Source organism: Excalfactoria chinensis, chromosome 2, assembly GCF_039878825.1.
Source record: "Excalfactoria chinensis isolate bCotChi1 chromosome 2, bCotChi1.hap2, whole genome shotgun sequence".
Taxonomy (NCBI): Eukaryota; Metazoa; Chordata; class Aves; order Galliformes; family Phasianidae; genus Excalfactoria; species Excalfactoria chinensis.
In genome coordinates, this window is record NC_092826.1 from 17,711,593 (window position 1) to 17,730,338 (window position 18,746).

Here is an 18,746-nt window from a genome sequence, read left to right on the forward strand (position 1 = left end):
CATTAGGTGCACATTTTCAGAAGCCATGAACAAGAGTCTGCTTGTCATGCTTGTAAAAATGTGTACAAGCAAAGGTGATCCACTGATGCCAGTGCACCACCCACCACCTCACTGTGCTCACATCCACTGTTTGGACTCCATAAACATTCAGCAACCATCAATGAATGTCAATGGGAGCCAGATTTTCCCACGTGGAGGCATTCAATGACTAACCTTTGTTTCATACCTGCTTCCATGTCAGAAACTATTCCGTCAGACTGCCCTTCGCTGCCATTTGTCAAATGACAGTAACATGTAATAGAATACTGGTGGGAAGGTTCAACCTCTACTACCATACCATCAACATCCACCTCTGATGTTGTGGGTTGGCATCACAAAAAAAAGGGGCATCACTTTTGAAGCAGCACTCATATAAGTCAGACTTGCATGCCTCAACCCAAACACTTCATTTCAACGCCCTCTGAAACCTTCTTTACACACAGATTTAATGAATCCTTTGAATTCAGTTTGCTCTCCAAAGAATAACTAGAAGCAAACGTCAGGCTTCTTCACAGGTTCTGACTCCTCTTAACAGTGAAAATAGTTAAGTTTATTAACTCCCCAATACCATCTCCACAGTACCATTGTCTCATACATTCCATTCACCTCCAAGCCTTCGAAAGTCGCTCATCCATCGATAGGTTCACTCCAAATGCCATCTCCATTTTGCCAGGATGTGTGCAGCCAGAAAGCCTTTACTCAGAAAGCTCTACAATACCCTATTTTGAGTGCAACAAACTGGCTGAAAGACTACAACAGTTGTTCTGATGCAACTGCAGCAGACAACCTGATTTTGAGAAAGAAAATTTGTATGAACACATCTTAAACCAGCGAGTGAACAGATTAAATGGATGCCCCGTGTAGTAAAAGCATACTAAAAACTTCCAGAGATCCTGCCACGGTGCAAAGGAAGGTAAGTCCAGCAGCTCCCCACCTACCTGTCCCTACTAAAAGGAGCTTGGGCAGATACTTGTCACTGTCCTGAATAGAGTGTCTAGTCATGCATGACTGGCTCTTGAGTAGCAATAGTTCACTCTACCCATGCAACTGCAAGTAAGGAAAAAAGGAGCATTCTGACATGCAGATTTATTACTAAATCACCTAAACTACTTGCACTCCTTTTAGTTCCATCATTTTCTGTTCTTAAAAAAAATACACATTGTAAATTGTATTGGTTTGTTTATTTTCAGAGTCAAGTACTTAAATGCAAAGCTTTAGTATCATTCCTGTCAAGCAAACAAATGATAGCCTAGTTCCATCACTTATTTTGCACAACGCTTCATTATGTATTTTTATCATTCCTCCCATCAACTTGTGACCTTGCTTTTCAGAATGACAATGATGACCCTTAAGAGCCTTACTCCTTCTTCAAGCTTAGTCCCAGTCACATAAGTGGTGTAACTTAAAATGTGCCATAAGTATATGATGGCTCCAGGAGATTCTTCCCCTTAGTTTGTTGCCATTTCATCTACTTGACTGACAGCTTTATAGACAATCTTATCTTGCCTTTAGCCTGCTAAATGCATGCTCTATCCCCAAACGCCTCAACGCCTCAGATCACTATGAAACAGGAACAGTAAGCCTGGCACATCACATGACATGGGAAAGTTTGTACCTTCAAAACAGTATGCACAAGTTAGTCTCATAAAATTCTGACCTAAAAGAAATGAGGATACTTATTCAAGTATCCAGTAATATCACTATGACATCCTGAACCTGTTGCACACAGTCATGTTACACTAGTATTTCCCACATTTGTCCTGCGGAAAAAGCCTGTGTGCCAACAGTATGCAACTACACAATTAAAAGCAGCACAAAAACGAAGTCATAGAATGTCAAGCTATAAAGAGGAAAATTAAAGGCTGAGAATAAAACAATGCAACCTCTCAAATCTAGTATATATTTTAAGTATAGAACCCATGCTAGCATTCTGAGTAAACCATGTATGAGTAAACCAGAAGACAATATGGTTTAAAGGTTATGTACTCATAACTACAGCTTTCTATAGAAAGAAACCAGCCTTATAATGTGTACATCAAGGTAGCTCAACAGTTCACCTACAGTATGTGGCCCCTTACAAAACACCTACAAGTTTAGGTCAACATTATTTGTTTTTGCTTTACAGTGGACAATATTACTACCTCTCTCAAACTAATTGAGGTGTATTTTGAAAACAGCTACCATTTTGTCCCTACAGAGTTTGAGATGGCTATTTGAAATGGTAGTAGCCTCATTAATCAGAAGGTCCCTCTGCTTTTACAAGATAGCTTTATTCATATTCTGCTTATACCTTATTCCATCAAGGTTCTTTCTTTGTAACAAAATTAATCCTCTATTCTGTTTCACAAAGTTCAATAGGCTACTAATCAAAGGTACATCAAGAAGCTGGAGAGACCCAAATGGGATGGAGTAGTCCCACATGACAGCACAGGCTGAGGGTTAGCTGGCTAGACAGCAGCTTTGCAGGAAAGAACTATGGGCCAGGAAGAGGTTGGATCTAGTATCCTGGCAGACATGCTTAAGTGTCTACTTGTGACAAGGAAGGCTAACCACATTCCAGGTGACATATGAAAGAGCAATGCTATATGTAGTCCTATATATAATATATAATATATATATATAGCAATGCTATATATAGTCCTGCAGTTGGACTTGATGATCTTCTAGGTCTTTTCCAACCTGGGTAATTCTATAGCACATGGAAATTGTTACTCCTTTGTCAATAGAAGTTGTGAAGCTCTACATGCAGTGTTGTGGCCAATTCTCTCAACTTCAGAACAAAGCAAAGATCAATACACTGAACAGAGACCAGTGGAAGGTCATCAGGTCATTCATTTCAGGATGGAAGCACCATTCACAAGGATTAAATAAGGCATTTGGTTTTATTTGGCCTGGTGGAGATAAGTTGGAGAAATTCTCCTGCATTTAAGTCCTTATGGTGCAAGATACAGTTATCAGAATTCCAATACAGACCACACCCCTACACAGAAGTTGCCAGAATACTTGAACTCTAGAGATCTAAGTATTATAGATCTAAGATCTAAGTATTCTGCCCAGGATTAAAACAGGCATACCTATGCTAGTTTGTGGTATGCTTTATTTACTGCACCCTCTCATCATAACACTGTATCAGCATCCAGACTCCTGGATACTGAAAGCAACTGTTAACAGAGATGGTCTGGTGAGGGATGTAAAGGTTGGAGGCCGTCTGGGACAAAGTGATCATGAAATGCTAGATTTCTCGATCCTTGTCGAACCGCGGAGGGGAGTCAGCAGAACTGCCACCTTGGACTTCCGGAGGGCGGACTTCAACCTCCTCAGGACTATGGTTGAGAGGGCCCCCTGGGGAGTATCTTTGGAGAGTGTGGGAGCCCAGGAAGGTTGGGAATACTTTAAGGAAATTGTCCTAAAGGCGCAGGAGCTGACTGTCCCAAAATCGCGAAAGATGAGCCGACGGGTGAGGAGGCCGGGCTGGCTGACCAGAGACCTTTGGCTTGATCTAAAGAACAAAAAGAGAGTTTACGGTCTCTGGAAGAATGGGGGAGCTACTTATGAGGATTACAGGTTTGTAGTGAGGCTGTGCAGGGAGAAAATTAGGAAGGCCAAGGCGCAGCTAGAACTGAGCTTGGCTTCTAAGGTCAAGGAGAATAGTAAATGTTTTTATAAACACATCAATACCAAGAGGAAGGCTAAGGAAAATCCCCATCCCTTGTTGGATTCTGAGGGCAACTTGGTCACTGAGGATCGGGACAAGGCTGAGGTACTTAATACCTTCTTTGCCTCGGTCTTCAATAGTTATGCTTGTAACTCCCTGGGAACGCAGCCCCCTACACTGGTAGACGGGAAGGGGGAACCAAAAGAGCCTTGCGTGATCCGTGATGAGATGGTTCTGGATCTACTTAGAAAGCTGAATGTTTATAAGTCCATGGGGCCGGATGGGTTGCACCCTAGAGTTCTGAGGGAGTTGGCGGATGTGGTCGCCAAACCACTGTCCATAATTTTTCAGCAGTCTTGGCTGACTGGGGATGTCCCGGTGGATTGGAGACTGGCAAATGTGACGCCTATCTTCAAAAAGGGCCGGAAAGATGATCCTGGCAGCTACAGGCCCATCAGTCTCACCTCGGTGCCTGGGAAGGTTATGGAAAGGATAATCTCAGGTATCATCATGGACGAACTAAAGGTCAGCCATGGGATTGGGCCTAGTCAGCATGGGTTTATGAATGGTAGATCCTGCCTGACTAACCTGATTTCATTCTATGACAAGGTGACCCGCTTAGTAGATGAGGGAAAGGCTGTCGACGTGGTCTACCTGGACTTCAGTAAGGCCTTTGACACTGTCCCCCATAACATTCTGGTAGAGAAGCTGGCTGCCCGTGGTTTGGATGGGTGCACGCTCCGCTGGGTGAAGAACTGGTTGGATGGCCGGGCCCAGAGAGTTGTGGTCAATGGAGTGGAATCCAGTTGGCGGCCGGTCACAAGTGGCGTCCTCCAGGGCTCGGTGCTTGGGCCGCTTCTGTTTAACATCTTCATTGATGATTTGGATGAGGGGATTGAGTGCACCCTCAGTAAGTTCGCAGACGACACTAAGCTGGGAGGGAGTGTTGATCTGCCTGAGGGGAGAAGGGCACTACAGAGAGACCTGGATAGACTTGATCGATGGGCCAAGGTTAATGGAATGAGTTTCAACAGGGCCAAGTGTCGGGTCCTGCATTTTGGTCATAACAACCCCAGGCAATCCTACAGGCTTGGGGAGGTGTGGCTGGAAAGCTCCCAGACGGAAAGGGACCTTGGTGTGTTGATGGACAGTCGGCTGAATATGAGCCAGCAGTGTGCCCAGGTGGCCAAGAAAGCCAATGGCATCCTGGCTTGTATCAGGAATGGTGTGGTGAGCAGGACTAAGGAAGTCATCCTGCCCCTGTACTCAGCATTGGTGAGGCCTCACCTCGAGTACTGTGTCCAGTTTTGGGCACCTCAGCACAAGAAGGACATGGAGGTACTGGAGCAGGTCCAGAGAAGGGCAACGAGGCTTGTTAAGGGCTTGGAGAATCAGCCCTATGAGGAGAGACTAAGGAAGCTGGGGCTGTTTAGTCTGAGGAAGAGGAGGCTGAGGGGAGACCTTATTGCTGTCTTCCAGTACCTGAAAGGTTCTTACAGTGAGAGTGGGGCAGGTCTATTCTCACTACTGACTTGTGACAGGACGAGGGGAAATGGCCTCAAGTTGCGCCAGGGCAAGTTTAGGTTGGATATTAGAAAGAACTTCTTTACAGAAAGGGTGGTTAGGTACTGGAATGGGCTCCCCAAGGAGGTGGTTGAATCGCCATCCCTGGATGTGTTTAAGAGCCGCTTGGATGTGGTACTCAGGGATATGATTTAGCAGAGGTTTGTTGTTGTGGTATTGTTTTGTGGTTGTTTTTTAAGAGATAGGCTACTGGTTAGGCTGCGGTTGGACTTGATGATCTTCAAGGTCTTTTCCAACCTGAGTAATTCTATGATTCTATGATTCTAACTACTTTTGAGTAGTGAGAAAGTATTCTCGAAGAACCCTCTGCTGTCCTTCTAGTTAGATCTTGCTTCAAGAAGAATAGAGGCAGAGACAGTAACTAAAGCCCTGATGGTTGAACTGAGCGCTGGCTGGTATAGACTGAAGTAAAGAATATGCAGAGCCATATGCAGAGATTAGTGTTTCAGCACAAAAATGACTCTGCTCAGGAACTTGAAACAGTCCACCAAACTAAAATTCCAAGAGCTAGTCAAGTTTGAAACAGTATGGGATTGGAGATATTATTCTAAACCAACACAGCTGAGAAAATACTCAGTAAGTTGCATGACTGTGTGAATAATTTTCAGCTTGATTTTGCACCAGTTATATTTGAGTTGACCATTTAGAACATGAGAGTTTTGATTTTTAATGCAATTAAGTCAAACTGAGGATTTACATATTAATTGTTAAGATTTAAGATTCCCCTTTTCAAGAAACTTGTTTTGAAACTCTGTTTTTCTGCAAGTATATTAAAAGGCCTCCTCCTCTTGCAAGACATGTTAGCATATCCAGTAAGCAGAAACAAATCATAGTTCCTAATACGGAACTTGTCCATTAACAATACACATGAAAACACAGTTGCCTGAATATCCACAAAGGACAGCTTGCCACACACAGCTTCAACCCTTTCAACCACTGGTTATATCACTCTGCTACAAGCTGCTGTAAACATGCACTCTGGCTTGTGTCAGTAAGGCATAACTCTGCCAGTTTAATTAAGGAAAATAAAGTGGTCAACACATGCACTTAATACATAGTTGCATGAGTAAACATGCATCTGCTGCTTTCAAACCAAGTACACATGAACTTTCAGAGTTAAACTGATGAAACTGTCTCCAGAGAGAGGAGTGTCACATCAGAACTGAACAGTGCTTCTGAAAGATAAGAATGGAGAATGAGTAATCATTCTCTTCAGCATCAGTTATCTATACGCTCATGCTTAACTGAATATGAAATAGAAGAAAAATAAAAAGAAAATGTAAGTTGAACTGTTTTATTCACTATAATACACTTGTGCAAAACCAGGTGAACTGAAAGCTCCCTTGTGAGCACTTTCTCTAAACTCAGAAGTTCTACATCTTGTTCAATGTTATTTCATTAAAAAAGAAAACAACAAAAACATCTGGGTAATTTTATTAGGTCATCTACAAGTTACTTTAAGCCATCAATCTACTGCTATATTATCAGTAACTGAGAAAGAGCAAGGAAGTATTAAAACTTCTCTAAGGGCTGTAAAATAGGTTCATGAAAATTCATGAACTGAATACTGATATGAAATGCTTTGAAATTACTTTTTATTTATTTACTTATTTAAAGTAAATAAGTAAAACTCCTTCCTTGGTTCTGGACCATGCCTATGGTCAGGAATGGAGTTTATGCAGGGCAACTCAGGCAACAGGTGTGGCAGTACAACTAAGCAATTCAGTTATGTGTGGTTTTCAGCCAAAGAAGCTTCCTGTCACACTTCTGGTGACAAGGAAGGGAAAGTACAATAGTTAGCCATTTTAGGTAAAGGAGAGGGACCTGAGTCCACTAAATTAGCATGCATTACTGTTCTTCCTCTTTAAAACTGGCAGTCTCAGAACTGCTCCGCACACCAGGATACTTTCCAGAGTGGTGACAGAAGAGCTCAGTATGTCACAAGACAATATTCTCCCTGTGATCAGGGGTCTCCACAGCATTGCAGGAAGGACTGTTAATTATCCACCTTGAAGTGCTCTGAGCCTACAGCAACTGCAGAAAGTCATAATTAATACACACTGAGGAAAAATTAAAAGTTCTGCAACAAGCACAACTAATAAATGAATTTTAAAAGAGCAGTCTGAGCCTTAAGCACACAAAACGTTTACATGAAGTCTGGAAGCCTTTATAACGATTTTTCAAGATATTACAAATCATTAATTTGAGAGAGAATGCCAACAAGACAAGCTTATTTAACAGACACAAATATTAAACAAAGCTTATGATGTCTGTGCAAAGAGCTAACAATCAGTTATGAAAAACCCTTTCTTAAAGAGGTGTCAACTTGGTTCCTGCTGTCAAAGAAGTTACCTTACAGAATAAAGTACGGCAGTTTCAGCACTAGTAGGTAAACTACAAGTCGAGTTGCCTCAATCAAAGCACTCAGTGCCTGACCTCACAGGCTGACACTTGAAGGCAGGCTGATCAAAGTAAAACAACAAATCTGATTGTGCCTTGCAAATATCCCCCTCAGGTGTGACAAAGTGCTGTGCCATACAGATGACACATATGCTTACAAGCAGGCAAATGAATCCCATGTGAGATGCAATCTCTGGCTGCATAAACCACTAAAAAATGCACAGAAAACATAAGACAGCTACTTGGTTGTTTTCTCTTAGCTTATAACCAATCATCTCAAGTGTTCGTCTACTGCTGTAATGTATTTGTTGTGAGGCACAAGATTTCACAATTATTAATAATACAGTATTTAATAACCTGGGTATGGCAATCATCTTACATTAGTACAGGGTTGTAGACTTAATAATCACTAAAGAAAGTACTGAGCTACACTCTGCATCATTACTGCTGTTTTTGTTCATTTGGTTGTGGTGGTGTTGTTTTTATTTTTACCTAAAAAAACAAAACAAAAAAAAAAACAAAACACACTCGGGTCAGTTCACTATTGTAAAAACTGACTTCCGAAAGTTCTTGGTAGCAACCTTACACTTCTGGAATCCACAGAAGTGAAGCATTAAAATCTCATCTTTCACATGGAATATCCTATAAATGCACCTCCACAATCCAAGCATAGTCAAAGAACTGCAAACATCAGCTCACTGTTAACCAATAAATTAAGAATCTCCAAGGTTATGTAAGCCTCAAGACATGGAAACCATTAAAGCCAACACCATTTTAATGCTATTTGCATAAAATCTTCAGAATATAAAAGCCTGAGATAAGGCTTTACTGGCTTTTCCCCCTCTGGCTAACATTCTCTACAGAAGCTCTGCAAAGCATTCCAGCCACAACAATCACTTCGAAAAGCAGCATTCCCCCTTTTGTTCTCTTGTTTGTCTGGGGCCTTTTGTGTGAAAGTGCTTTGACGGAATGATCAATTGCCAGCATTCTGGACATTCTAGAAACTTACAGGCATCTTTTTCACTACAAAGAGTCAATAGGAAACAGGTTTAGGAAGAAAACCAGACAGATTAGACAGCAAACGTATCGCTGGCATTTTGATGTGGGAGCACAACGCCTTGGACAGCCACCGAGATTTTGTCCTGCTGGATTTCCCTGAGAAGGCATCAAAAAGCACTTAATCACCTATAGCAAAGGTGTTTTGGGTAAATAAACCAGTACAATTTATGGTTAATGAAAGCGTATTTGCTTGAAGCATGTAATCCTATTTGGTCCAACAATTATGTTAACTTCATGTCAGGTGAGCTTTCATCTGAGCTTCAGAAGAGCAGTGATGGAATACTGAGACAAAACTTCATATACTCTGCCAGTCTTATATGCTTTCCACTGTCTTGCATAACACAAGCAATGGCTGCAATACTACTCACTCTTCTATAAGGTCACACTGGCACAATAGCTTCATGACCTTTCACTGAAGGAAAACTACAAAAATTAAAAAATAAAAAATAAAAATACAGTGTCTCTTGCCAACATAGTAACATTTTAAAAATATTCTTCTCCATAGTTAATTCTTACATCTTTTTTTACCCGACCCAAGTGGTTTCATATATGAGAAAACTGTGCTGTCTACGACTCTCCCAGCAAAGATTCTCAGAATGGAGCCTCCCACAGGACAGGCTCTCACGTTGTTCAAACTCTAAAGAGGAGCTGATATTCACTCCTGCATGAACCTACTATGCTTTTGTAAGCATAGGTGGACTTTAGCTAACACAAAGTGTTGGTCCTGAAAAGAAATACGTACAACTGTTGTGTTTAAGAAAAAAACAGAAAGCAACAAGATTCATCTATATCTCTATATTTAAAAAAAAGACACACACACCAGAAACCAGTATCTCCAACTCTTATAAAGATGACAAAAAGTCAGTCAGTCTGAATTTAGATTTCCAGGTTTGCCAACTGCCAGCTTATAAAGCACAAGTAAACTGTCAAGATTACTTCCTCCCTTTCCCTAAGATGTTACTGTTCTGCAAGTCTCACTGACTTTTTTTTTTTTTTTTTTATATTCTACTGCAAATTTAAAACCTTCCTGGGCAAAACAATACAGAAAAATATATGGTTATTTCCATTAATCTAATTAAGTATAAAAACAGTGTTCTGCCTTCCCCCCCTCCCTTTGTTAGAGATCTGAGTACAGCCAGCACACATTGCCATGAAGCCAGAAGAATTAGCAGAAATTCATGCAGAAATAGCAGTTTGGATTTATGCTTCAATTCTTAAATGCTAATGTAAACTACATTCAGCATATTTGCTACAAAACAAGTTTTTGTTTATACAAAATGTATTAGCCTGAAAGTAGGGAAAAAAACCCATCAAAACCCACCAACATAAACACTGCTGCAGTCCCCTAACTTTCAAAGTAACTGCTCATTCCACCAGCACAAAACATCAACAATTACATTACGCACCTGATAAATTATGCACTCAAAAACAGTGAAAATCTGACTCTGTATCCTGTTTACACATTCTAAATTTAAACTTTCAGAAACTGTCTATGCACCACCACAATACGAGAATGAAATAACAAATATACTGCACTGAAAATTACCAGAACATATTTATGATTTACTAGCTGATGATTAACAAGCTTCCCTTCATCACATGCCAGAGATGAGACATTTCCCTTCTAAAAAGAGAAAAAAAGCCATTTGAGGATGTTTGAAAGCATTCTCTCTACCTGCAGTCAGTTCCAGGCACGGACAGAGCCCCACAATGGTGACAGGATAGGCTGCTAGATGCAGGTTTGACTGACATGGCAGGGAACAAATGAGCAAGTGTACAGTAGGGGAGTTGCATCCCAAATGATGACGGTACAGAGAGAAAAGGTTTCCTGTGTTCAAGGGTGGTTGCAGAGAACGAGCTCATTGAAAGGCTAAAATATTTAAAGATACAGAACAACTTAATTTTTTTGTACACAATACTCAAAAACACTAAATTAGGAGCTGCTTGTGAAATCGTGACTATATCATTCATTATGAACAAATTCTACCAGCAACAAATTTGCATTCAGTATTAAAACAAGTTTATCTTACTATTGTTCACATGTACATACATATCAACAGTCTGTTTTCTCTAGGAGTTCCAGCACTGGTTAAAGTTTAATCAGTGATAAATTTCTGAAGGTTTTAAAAGTATTCTGGATGCTAAATATTTTTTTTTTTCCCTTCCTCGGAATTGTTTTAATTGCTTTCCTTTAAGGATATTTAATCAGGTGTGTTCGGCTGTAATACATAAAGCATTCCTTTGAGAGTTTCCTTGTAGCAAAAGTTGCAGGCTTTATTCCCCTCCTCCACACCCAATTCTCCGAGTCCTGGGAGAAAACAGTGAATAAGCAAAGGCAGGAGCAGACAGCAGCACAGCATGAACACATCACTTGTGCTGCTGCTCTGATCTAAAAGCCAAGAAGGCTAAGCAGAAGAAAACAGAACTCACACTTAACTATACAGCACAGTGTGCTCTGAAACATCTCCTCTTGCATTAATCGGGAACTCCATATAATTCAGACAGATAAAATGTTTCTCTTTTTTACCAAGTGTTTCTTAGGAGCTGGAAAATCTTTGGAGACTTTGTTCCAACTCAGGAGAATTACCGAGAGCTATGAACTCTTTTTAAATCACTGGCACATCCAAACCTGCTGTTACAAAAGAGCTCACACATTTGGCTGTGTACGTGTAAGATTCAAATAAAAGCATAACCCCATTTATTATTCTTTAAATCACTAAGAGAGCTAATGCCCAAGGATAAAGCAACAAACACACTGTACAGGCTGAATTAAAACCATTTTATGTTAAATAAAACCTGCAATACACATAAGAAAATCTGCAAGAAACAATAAATCCAGTAGGCCAAACTTAGATTTTCTGCATCCTGTCCATTCCTCCCTTTTAAACCACCTGTGAAAAAGCATTTAAACCAGAAGGGAAAGCTAATCATCACAGAACCAACTCCCCCTCAGCTTTGCTTCCCTTACAAAAATAGCACAATAAATTCCTCCCAAATGCTTACACATTGCTTCTCCAAAGCTGGAGGAAGAACCGATGAACCCAGGCCATCACATAGTTTTGATTTTAGAACTTTTCCACTTTTCCTTTTTTAAATCTTAAACAATCAAAATAACCTATTGAATGATTCTAGTTTCTCTTGAAATGAAAGCAGCTCCTACCAAGAGCTTCTCAGAAGGATTTTTACATCTTGCTCAAAAGAACAAAAAGAGCAATGAACTTGCTTGGTGGGATCTGAAAGCTTACTTTCTCACTTAAGTAGAGCTGCGAAGTTTAACAGTTTCTGGTGCATTTACTCCTATTTGAAACCAGTCTGCCTGCCAACCTTGTTTTGATGTTCAGTCTTCCAGCAGCTCTGACCACCAGCTGGCAGCTGCAATGGACTTTGGAAGGGGAAGGCATGCACAACAGGCAGGTAACAAGAGCCTGGGCATCATCACGGAACAGAAGTGTCAAAAAAAGCTTTGCCTTGTGAATGACCTCCATCCTGCTTCTTCATACTTTTCTGTATGGCTAGAAGACAAATTCCTATTAGATAAAGGAAAAGAGCTCATCTAAGAATCTTAACCCCAGGAGCATTCTTTAGAGAGTGAATAAACTGTTATTTTATCCTTTGGTGCATTTCTGGGTTTTGCTGCTGATCTGCTAAATTGAACCAGAACCTTGTATCTTTTTGCTAGTTGATGGGTGCTTTGCCATAGAAGTTCATAATTAAAGAGAATCCACAGACATGGAAAAGCAGCTCAGACCCAATGCATCTGCAGCACACACACTTCGGAGCATCAACCTATTTGCTACCCAGACAACAGAACACAACAAAAAACATCTACTTGTATTAAATGATAGCCTTGTTAGTGCCATTACTATTTTGTAACTAAGCAAAATATCTCTATGCAATTAACATTCAAGGCAGAAGAAGACAAGGCCATTTTAACAACTGTTGTACATTATTTTTCCAATAAATTTGTCTTTAAGAAGACAGGAAAGTTACAAACCAACGCAGTTTATGAAATGTTTGATTTTCCCTCAGATTAGTTTATACACTGGCCACGCAACATTCAAAGTTATCAGCTTACAAGATTGCAATAAAAAAAAGAAAACAGTATAATAAGCACAGTAAGAAAAACAGGATGCAGGGCGTGAGACATCTTTGTGATTTTGTTCGATAGTATTATTCTGTTTCACTTAGTAACTAACCCAACATCCTGATGCCAAGGAGACAGAAGTTGAATTCTACTATCCTTATATGTAATACGCATTCATTTTCAAACAATATCACATTAGTAACTGATTTCTCCTGCTCTTTTCCTCCTAAGGGAAGGAAGATGGCATAGATCTGATGAGAGATGTACATCCTGCATGTTAAAATGGTAAACATTCAAGTTGTCACAGTCTACAAAATTGGGAGCACACCAACTTTACTAACTCTGTTGCAGAAATTCTGCAAAGTAAAATAAAGGCACAGTTCCAGGTTTTGCTATTAGAAAACTTACAGAAGACAAATGAAAGAAGATAAATCAGACCTCTCAATAAGAAGCAGACCAACTATTTTGTATGAAAAGCCTTTCACATTAATTTGGAAACATTAGTAATAATGATGTTACTGTCTATTAACAAAATAATCTCAGGTATTCGCTCCTAAGCAAAACAACAGCTTTGTCTTCCTGAACAACTGGATGCTTAAACACCTTTGTTGCAACAATTTCTGCAGGTATGTAGTTTCACTTCAGCATGGCTTCTTAGTCTATGATTAACTGAGGTCTGACTGCAAGAAACACTCCACAGTACCACAGCCAGCTTCTAGGGTACCCTGTACAGCACTGACTGGCACAGCTCTTTAGCTGGCCAATAACACTTGCTTAAGGAAATCTAATTTAAGTTATCCTTTGTTTCAACAGTCCAGGAAAAAAATAAAGGCATTTTCTTATCCACAAAGCTTTCCTCTGCATTTCCAGAAGCACTGGATGCCATTAAGATTTTCTGTACAATATTTTTAGTCATATGATTCAGCCCCAATTACTATCAAAGGGACTATCTCAGTTCTCTCCATAAATAGGCCTTAAGTATTTGTAAGGAGAGACGCAATGCTCACTAATATGTCTATTTTACTACTACAGTCGTGTCACAGAGCACAGTCCAGATCAAGTAAAAAAGTTGTCACCTACAGCCAATATCCTGAAAATCCTTCTGCTTTTACTTCACTTGAAGACATTATTGCTGTTTGTGATATTCAATTTTTTATAAGAACAATTTCTGAATACTCTTTTGTTAATGATTCAGGAAACTGGGAAAACTGGCTGCAAACATCTATCAGCTTATGCTTCACTTCTGAAGCAGACTTCAAGACATTTTCAGAACAAACTGGCTTTGTGTTATCCAAACAATGGATGCACTAATGGATACCATGATAACAGTTCAGCTTCCAACTACTTTAAAGTACTACTTTTCCAACTACTTTAAGACTAGCAGGTCCTAAGACAATGAACTTCCTGTTTTCACCATTCTTATGGATGAGTATTTAAGATTCATTTAGATCTGAAATATGACTCAATCATGGAAAATTGCAATGATAAGATCTGATGACAAGGGGAAGTGCAAAGGAAAAGGAGGAATCAGTACTTCATACAATTAACTCTTCCAGTGCAGAGTAATGTTTCTTCTTAAGTCTGTTAATAGAAGTAAACACATTTCCTTAATTGATATCATCAAAACTGCTTAGAACCTCTTTGACGTCTCACAAATATTTAGCTCTTTCCATATTGAGTAACTCCATTTTTCATGCCAGTATTCTAGTTGAAATCAGGTTTATGCTGAAAAAGACATATTTCCAATACCACATGATAAAGACACTTAACTCAGTTTTCATTTGTTCTACAATCAAATTAATATTCTTTGAAGAAATCATTACTACTTCAGTAAGAAAAAGGACGTACAAAAAGTTTATAATGAAGAAACATAGCAAAGTACAAATTATGTCATTTCTTCATTATGCATTCTCAGACAATAATTTCCATTCTCTCTAACACCCTTCCCCTTGATTTAAGTTCTTGGAACACAGCAACTTACTTGGAGTACAGATCTAAATACACTGCTCAGAATATTCTTGGCAGTTGACTGTTCTTCCCAGATATGGTCCATCGACTCTCTAAACCTTTGAGCAGATTGGACCTTATTTATGCCCAACTTTCACAGAAAAATATTTATTAGCAGGTTTTGCAAGATGCAACTTCATGTGTGCGCAAGTTCAGTGGAACACAAACAACTCTGTACTACACCCTTAAGATGCTAAAAACAACCCGAACACTTGGCATACACACTTGTTTTCCATTTATTCCTTCCTCCTGTCAACTTCAAAATACTGCTGTTTCACGTAGGAAAGTCTTACAACCCCAAACAACCCAGGACAGATTGCAACAAGAATCACCACAACAGCCAAACATCCTCTTCCCTGATGTATGTTGCAAATTTGTTTGAACACACAGAAAAGTAAGATTTGAGGATCATACTTTAAAGAACCTAAAACATAAGAGCATATGATATTTTTTTCCCTTAAATATTTCACATTTAATAAAACTAGTGTTTATCTGATGGCAAGAGTCTTGAACTTCTTGCCGGTACATCAGCAGAAATTGTACCAGCTAACTTATTTCATGTCAAAAGCTCGTAGTCTATCTTTACAGACCGCAGAAGAAAGGACACATTTCTACATGTGATTTATGTTACTGGTCTCTGCTTTCCCTTGTTCATTAATTCTTTTTCTACTGAACAAACAAAAATAAATCACAGTAATTCCTTGAAGTCTCTTAATAAAAAACACTGTACTTGGATGTGTTAATACAGGACTATCACACAGACAATCATGACTGTCTCAGAGCACCACCACAAACACCTAGGTCAACCATTAATCCTCTTCTCCCTGACTCTGCTTTTGGAGTATCACACAACAATAGCAGATATATCTTTGAAAAAGAAAATTCCACTAGTTTCCTCTTTCAGAAATCAATAGTTCTTTGTCATATATTTGTACACAAAAGCTTTTATTTTCCATTTTCTTTCCACCTCAATCTTTCCTACCATTGTTCTGAAGAAGGCAATCTATTTTTCAGGCCAGTGTCTCCAAAAATCAACTTAGTTCCACTACAAAGTGTCCATGATACTGTTCTCCTCCTAACTTGGATGAAGTCAGGATCAAGAGCTGACAGAAAAAGTTTGTTAGGTCAAAGGAAAATAAAAATGCATTGGCTGAAATTGGAGAAAAAAATAAAAATAAATAAAAAAAAATCAAGAGTGGAAATAATGGGCATAATAGTAGCCACAATTCTGTAAGCAAACTACTATTTTGTCTGCTGTTACTTTCTAGCACACATGACAAAAGCAGCACAATTCATTTAAAAATAACAGGTTGAAGCATCTGGTAGTGTCAAACATTTTGATTTTTTTCTCCCAACCTTTTTCTGGATTAGATTATATGAACCACAATTGAGATAATCTCCACACAACACAGATGGAAATAACAGTATTTTTAAGTGCTACCTACAACTGTTTCCATAGGAGACCTAAATAAAGGCTGAAGGAATGACCTCATTTTATGGTAACTAACACACTTAGGGAAAAGACTGCCTCTAGCAGCTTCACAGATAAATCCTAACACTTTACAAGTTTAATCCTGAAGAAAAACTTGCCCTACTTTCTCTGAAAATGGTTCTGTGCTTCTATTAACATTCTGTTAACAAAAAGTTCATTGTGAGATCGTGCCTTAATAAAATTGGTCAGTTGCTAGCCTGACCCGTGTCTCAAAAAAGCTAGGCTTTAATATATCAAAAGGGCTTTGAGCTAAAGGTAATATCAAAATGTATTAGTAGTAAGAATACTTGAGTAATACAAAAACTGAAAATCAAGATTCAGCAGATAAGCATAGAATGTATGAATGCCAGCACTGCAGAAAAAACTTCACATAGTCAATTAGCTGTTACACCAGCCTAATGCTACAGCTAAGCAACATGTTTGAATTCAGATTTCTACTAACATTCTACTTTCTGAGCCTAAGAAGAAAACTATTACCAATAAGAAGGCTATGGCAATTTTTAAAGTTTCTTCACACTACATAAAACACAAACATGGAGCTGTCCAATTTTAGTATTCTACAATAGGAAAAAATAAAAATAAAAACCAAGCTTACAGTCAGATACCACAATTGCTGTCCTGAGACTCAAAGCAATCACTGCTGATGGGATACTCAAACAACTTGACAAGAATCAAAATTTCTGACTGACACTCGAATGCACAATAATACGCGTGTTTTTACTGTATGTACACTAAGAAACAACTACAGACATGCAAATGTGTCCATAGAAACACAGTGGACACAGATTAACACAGGATGTGTTCATTGAAAATAGCTTCATTTACAGTATATTGCTAAAATCCATGCAACACATTTATGTACTGGAAGGTTACAATAGTTGAGAAGTTCTTTACTGGGTTACTGGAATAACATTTCATTAAAAGATTAATTTTCCTTACTTTTCTCATCCCTAGTTTGAGGCTTAACAATCACTATTAGACATATGCATAATAAAGAAATGTTTATAATCAGAAAATGTCAGACTGAAAATTAAGTCTGCTACATCAGTGTTAGACCCTCTCTGCTGTAATCGCATTCAAGTGTGAGGTTTTTTTATTTTTTTAATTTAACTTAATTTGCTTCAGATAAAATGGACTTGTAATTGTGAAACGTTGCCTGACCTCATGTTACAGCAAAGCATCAGGATGGCATAAATTAAGCAATAATGATTACAGTAAGCAGACAGAAGTATGTCACTTTGTACATTGGGAAAATTTATTTTCAAAAGAATATTATTGAAATACTGTTAAAGAATCTTTGACACTGTTTTTCCTTACCTCCCACTCTTTAGCAGGATCTTCAGTAGTAGACTCTTCACTAGTTTCAGGCTCTTCCTTCTTTTTTACAACTATAAATCCAGGCTCTCGAAGAGATTCCCCGGTATCTTCTGCGTATAGCTCTGGACTCCACTGGATGAAGAAGACATACAGGTGATCTGTCCTAGAGAAATCAAGTAACGAAACAGAAAAAACATGGCAAACTTCTGGGCTAAACAATTATAAAATTCTATTTTTTTACTTTAACATGAGATACTTTGTATTTTACTAGATTAGAAAAAAGAAAAAAGAAAAACAAACACACCATAATACTATTGTGGGTTATCTTTATTTACTTGTTTTTAATTTTATGAAACTTACACCTAAAAGGAAAAAAGAAGGAATTCGGCAATGACTGGCTGTGTTCTCATACACAAGCACAGTGTATTTTTCAACCATTGGAATGCTGTTTCCAACTGAAATAACTATCAAAACCAAAAGATACCATTACATTTAAAAACTTAATTTAGATGTATATGGAACAGTTAGGTACATAAAAAAAACAATAGTAGGATTTTAAAAAAATATTTTAAAGCATGCCTGTTTTCCCTGTCCTTGAGAAGGAGCTCAATACTACCAAGTCAGGTATCCAAGAAATACACAGACCATGAAAATCACTACATACATGAGGCAATAAGCCTAAACAAAATGTGCAAATGCATAACTGGACAACAGGCCGGTTTTTAGTTTATCTGCAGTACTGCAGTAAGTACTCAACATTTAAATTACCATCTTTTAAGTTACCTGCCACAAATGGTACTGTTTTCCAGTTTGGAAAAACAAAAATAAAATGCCCCAATTCTCATAAGTCATTTACAACCCCCAACAGTTGTCAGCCTGTATTGCTTAATTACTGCCTGTATGTGAACAGATAGATTTAGGAAAAGGCTGCACAATGAGCCCAGTAGTATCTCTTCACCATGGAAGCGACAGCTTCAAAAGGTAGAATTTTATAGCATAATTTATAGAATTTGAATATTCCTACGCCTCTTACCAAAGAGTCAATTTGCATATTAACATGAAGAACAATATTTGCACTTCCCCCCCCGCTTACTTAATCTTTGTAAAAC

At 38.7% G+C, this 18,746-nt stretch overlaps 1 protein-coding gene across 13 annotated transcripts in view; it reads right to left on the reverse strand.

Annotated features, from left to right (window-relative positions):
* Nucleotides 1-18,746, reverse strand: part of OXR1 (oxidation resistance 1) — a 239,956-nt gene that overhangs the window by 12,907 nt on the left and 208,303 nt on the right. For all 13 annotated transcript variants that reach the window (XM_072330518.1, XM_072330519.1, XM_072330516.1 and 10 more), the window contains one exon: nucleotides 17,638-17,800. In XM_072330518.1, the coding sequence (XP_072186619.1) occupies nucleotides 17,638-17,800 (163 nt within the window). The remainder of the gene's footprint in view (nucleotides 1-17,637; nucleotides 17,801-18,746) is intronic.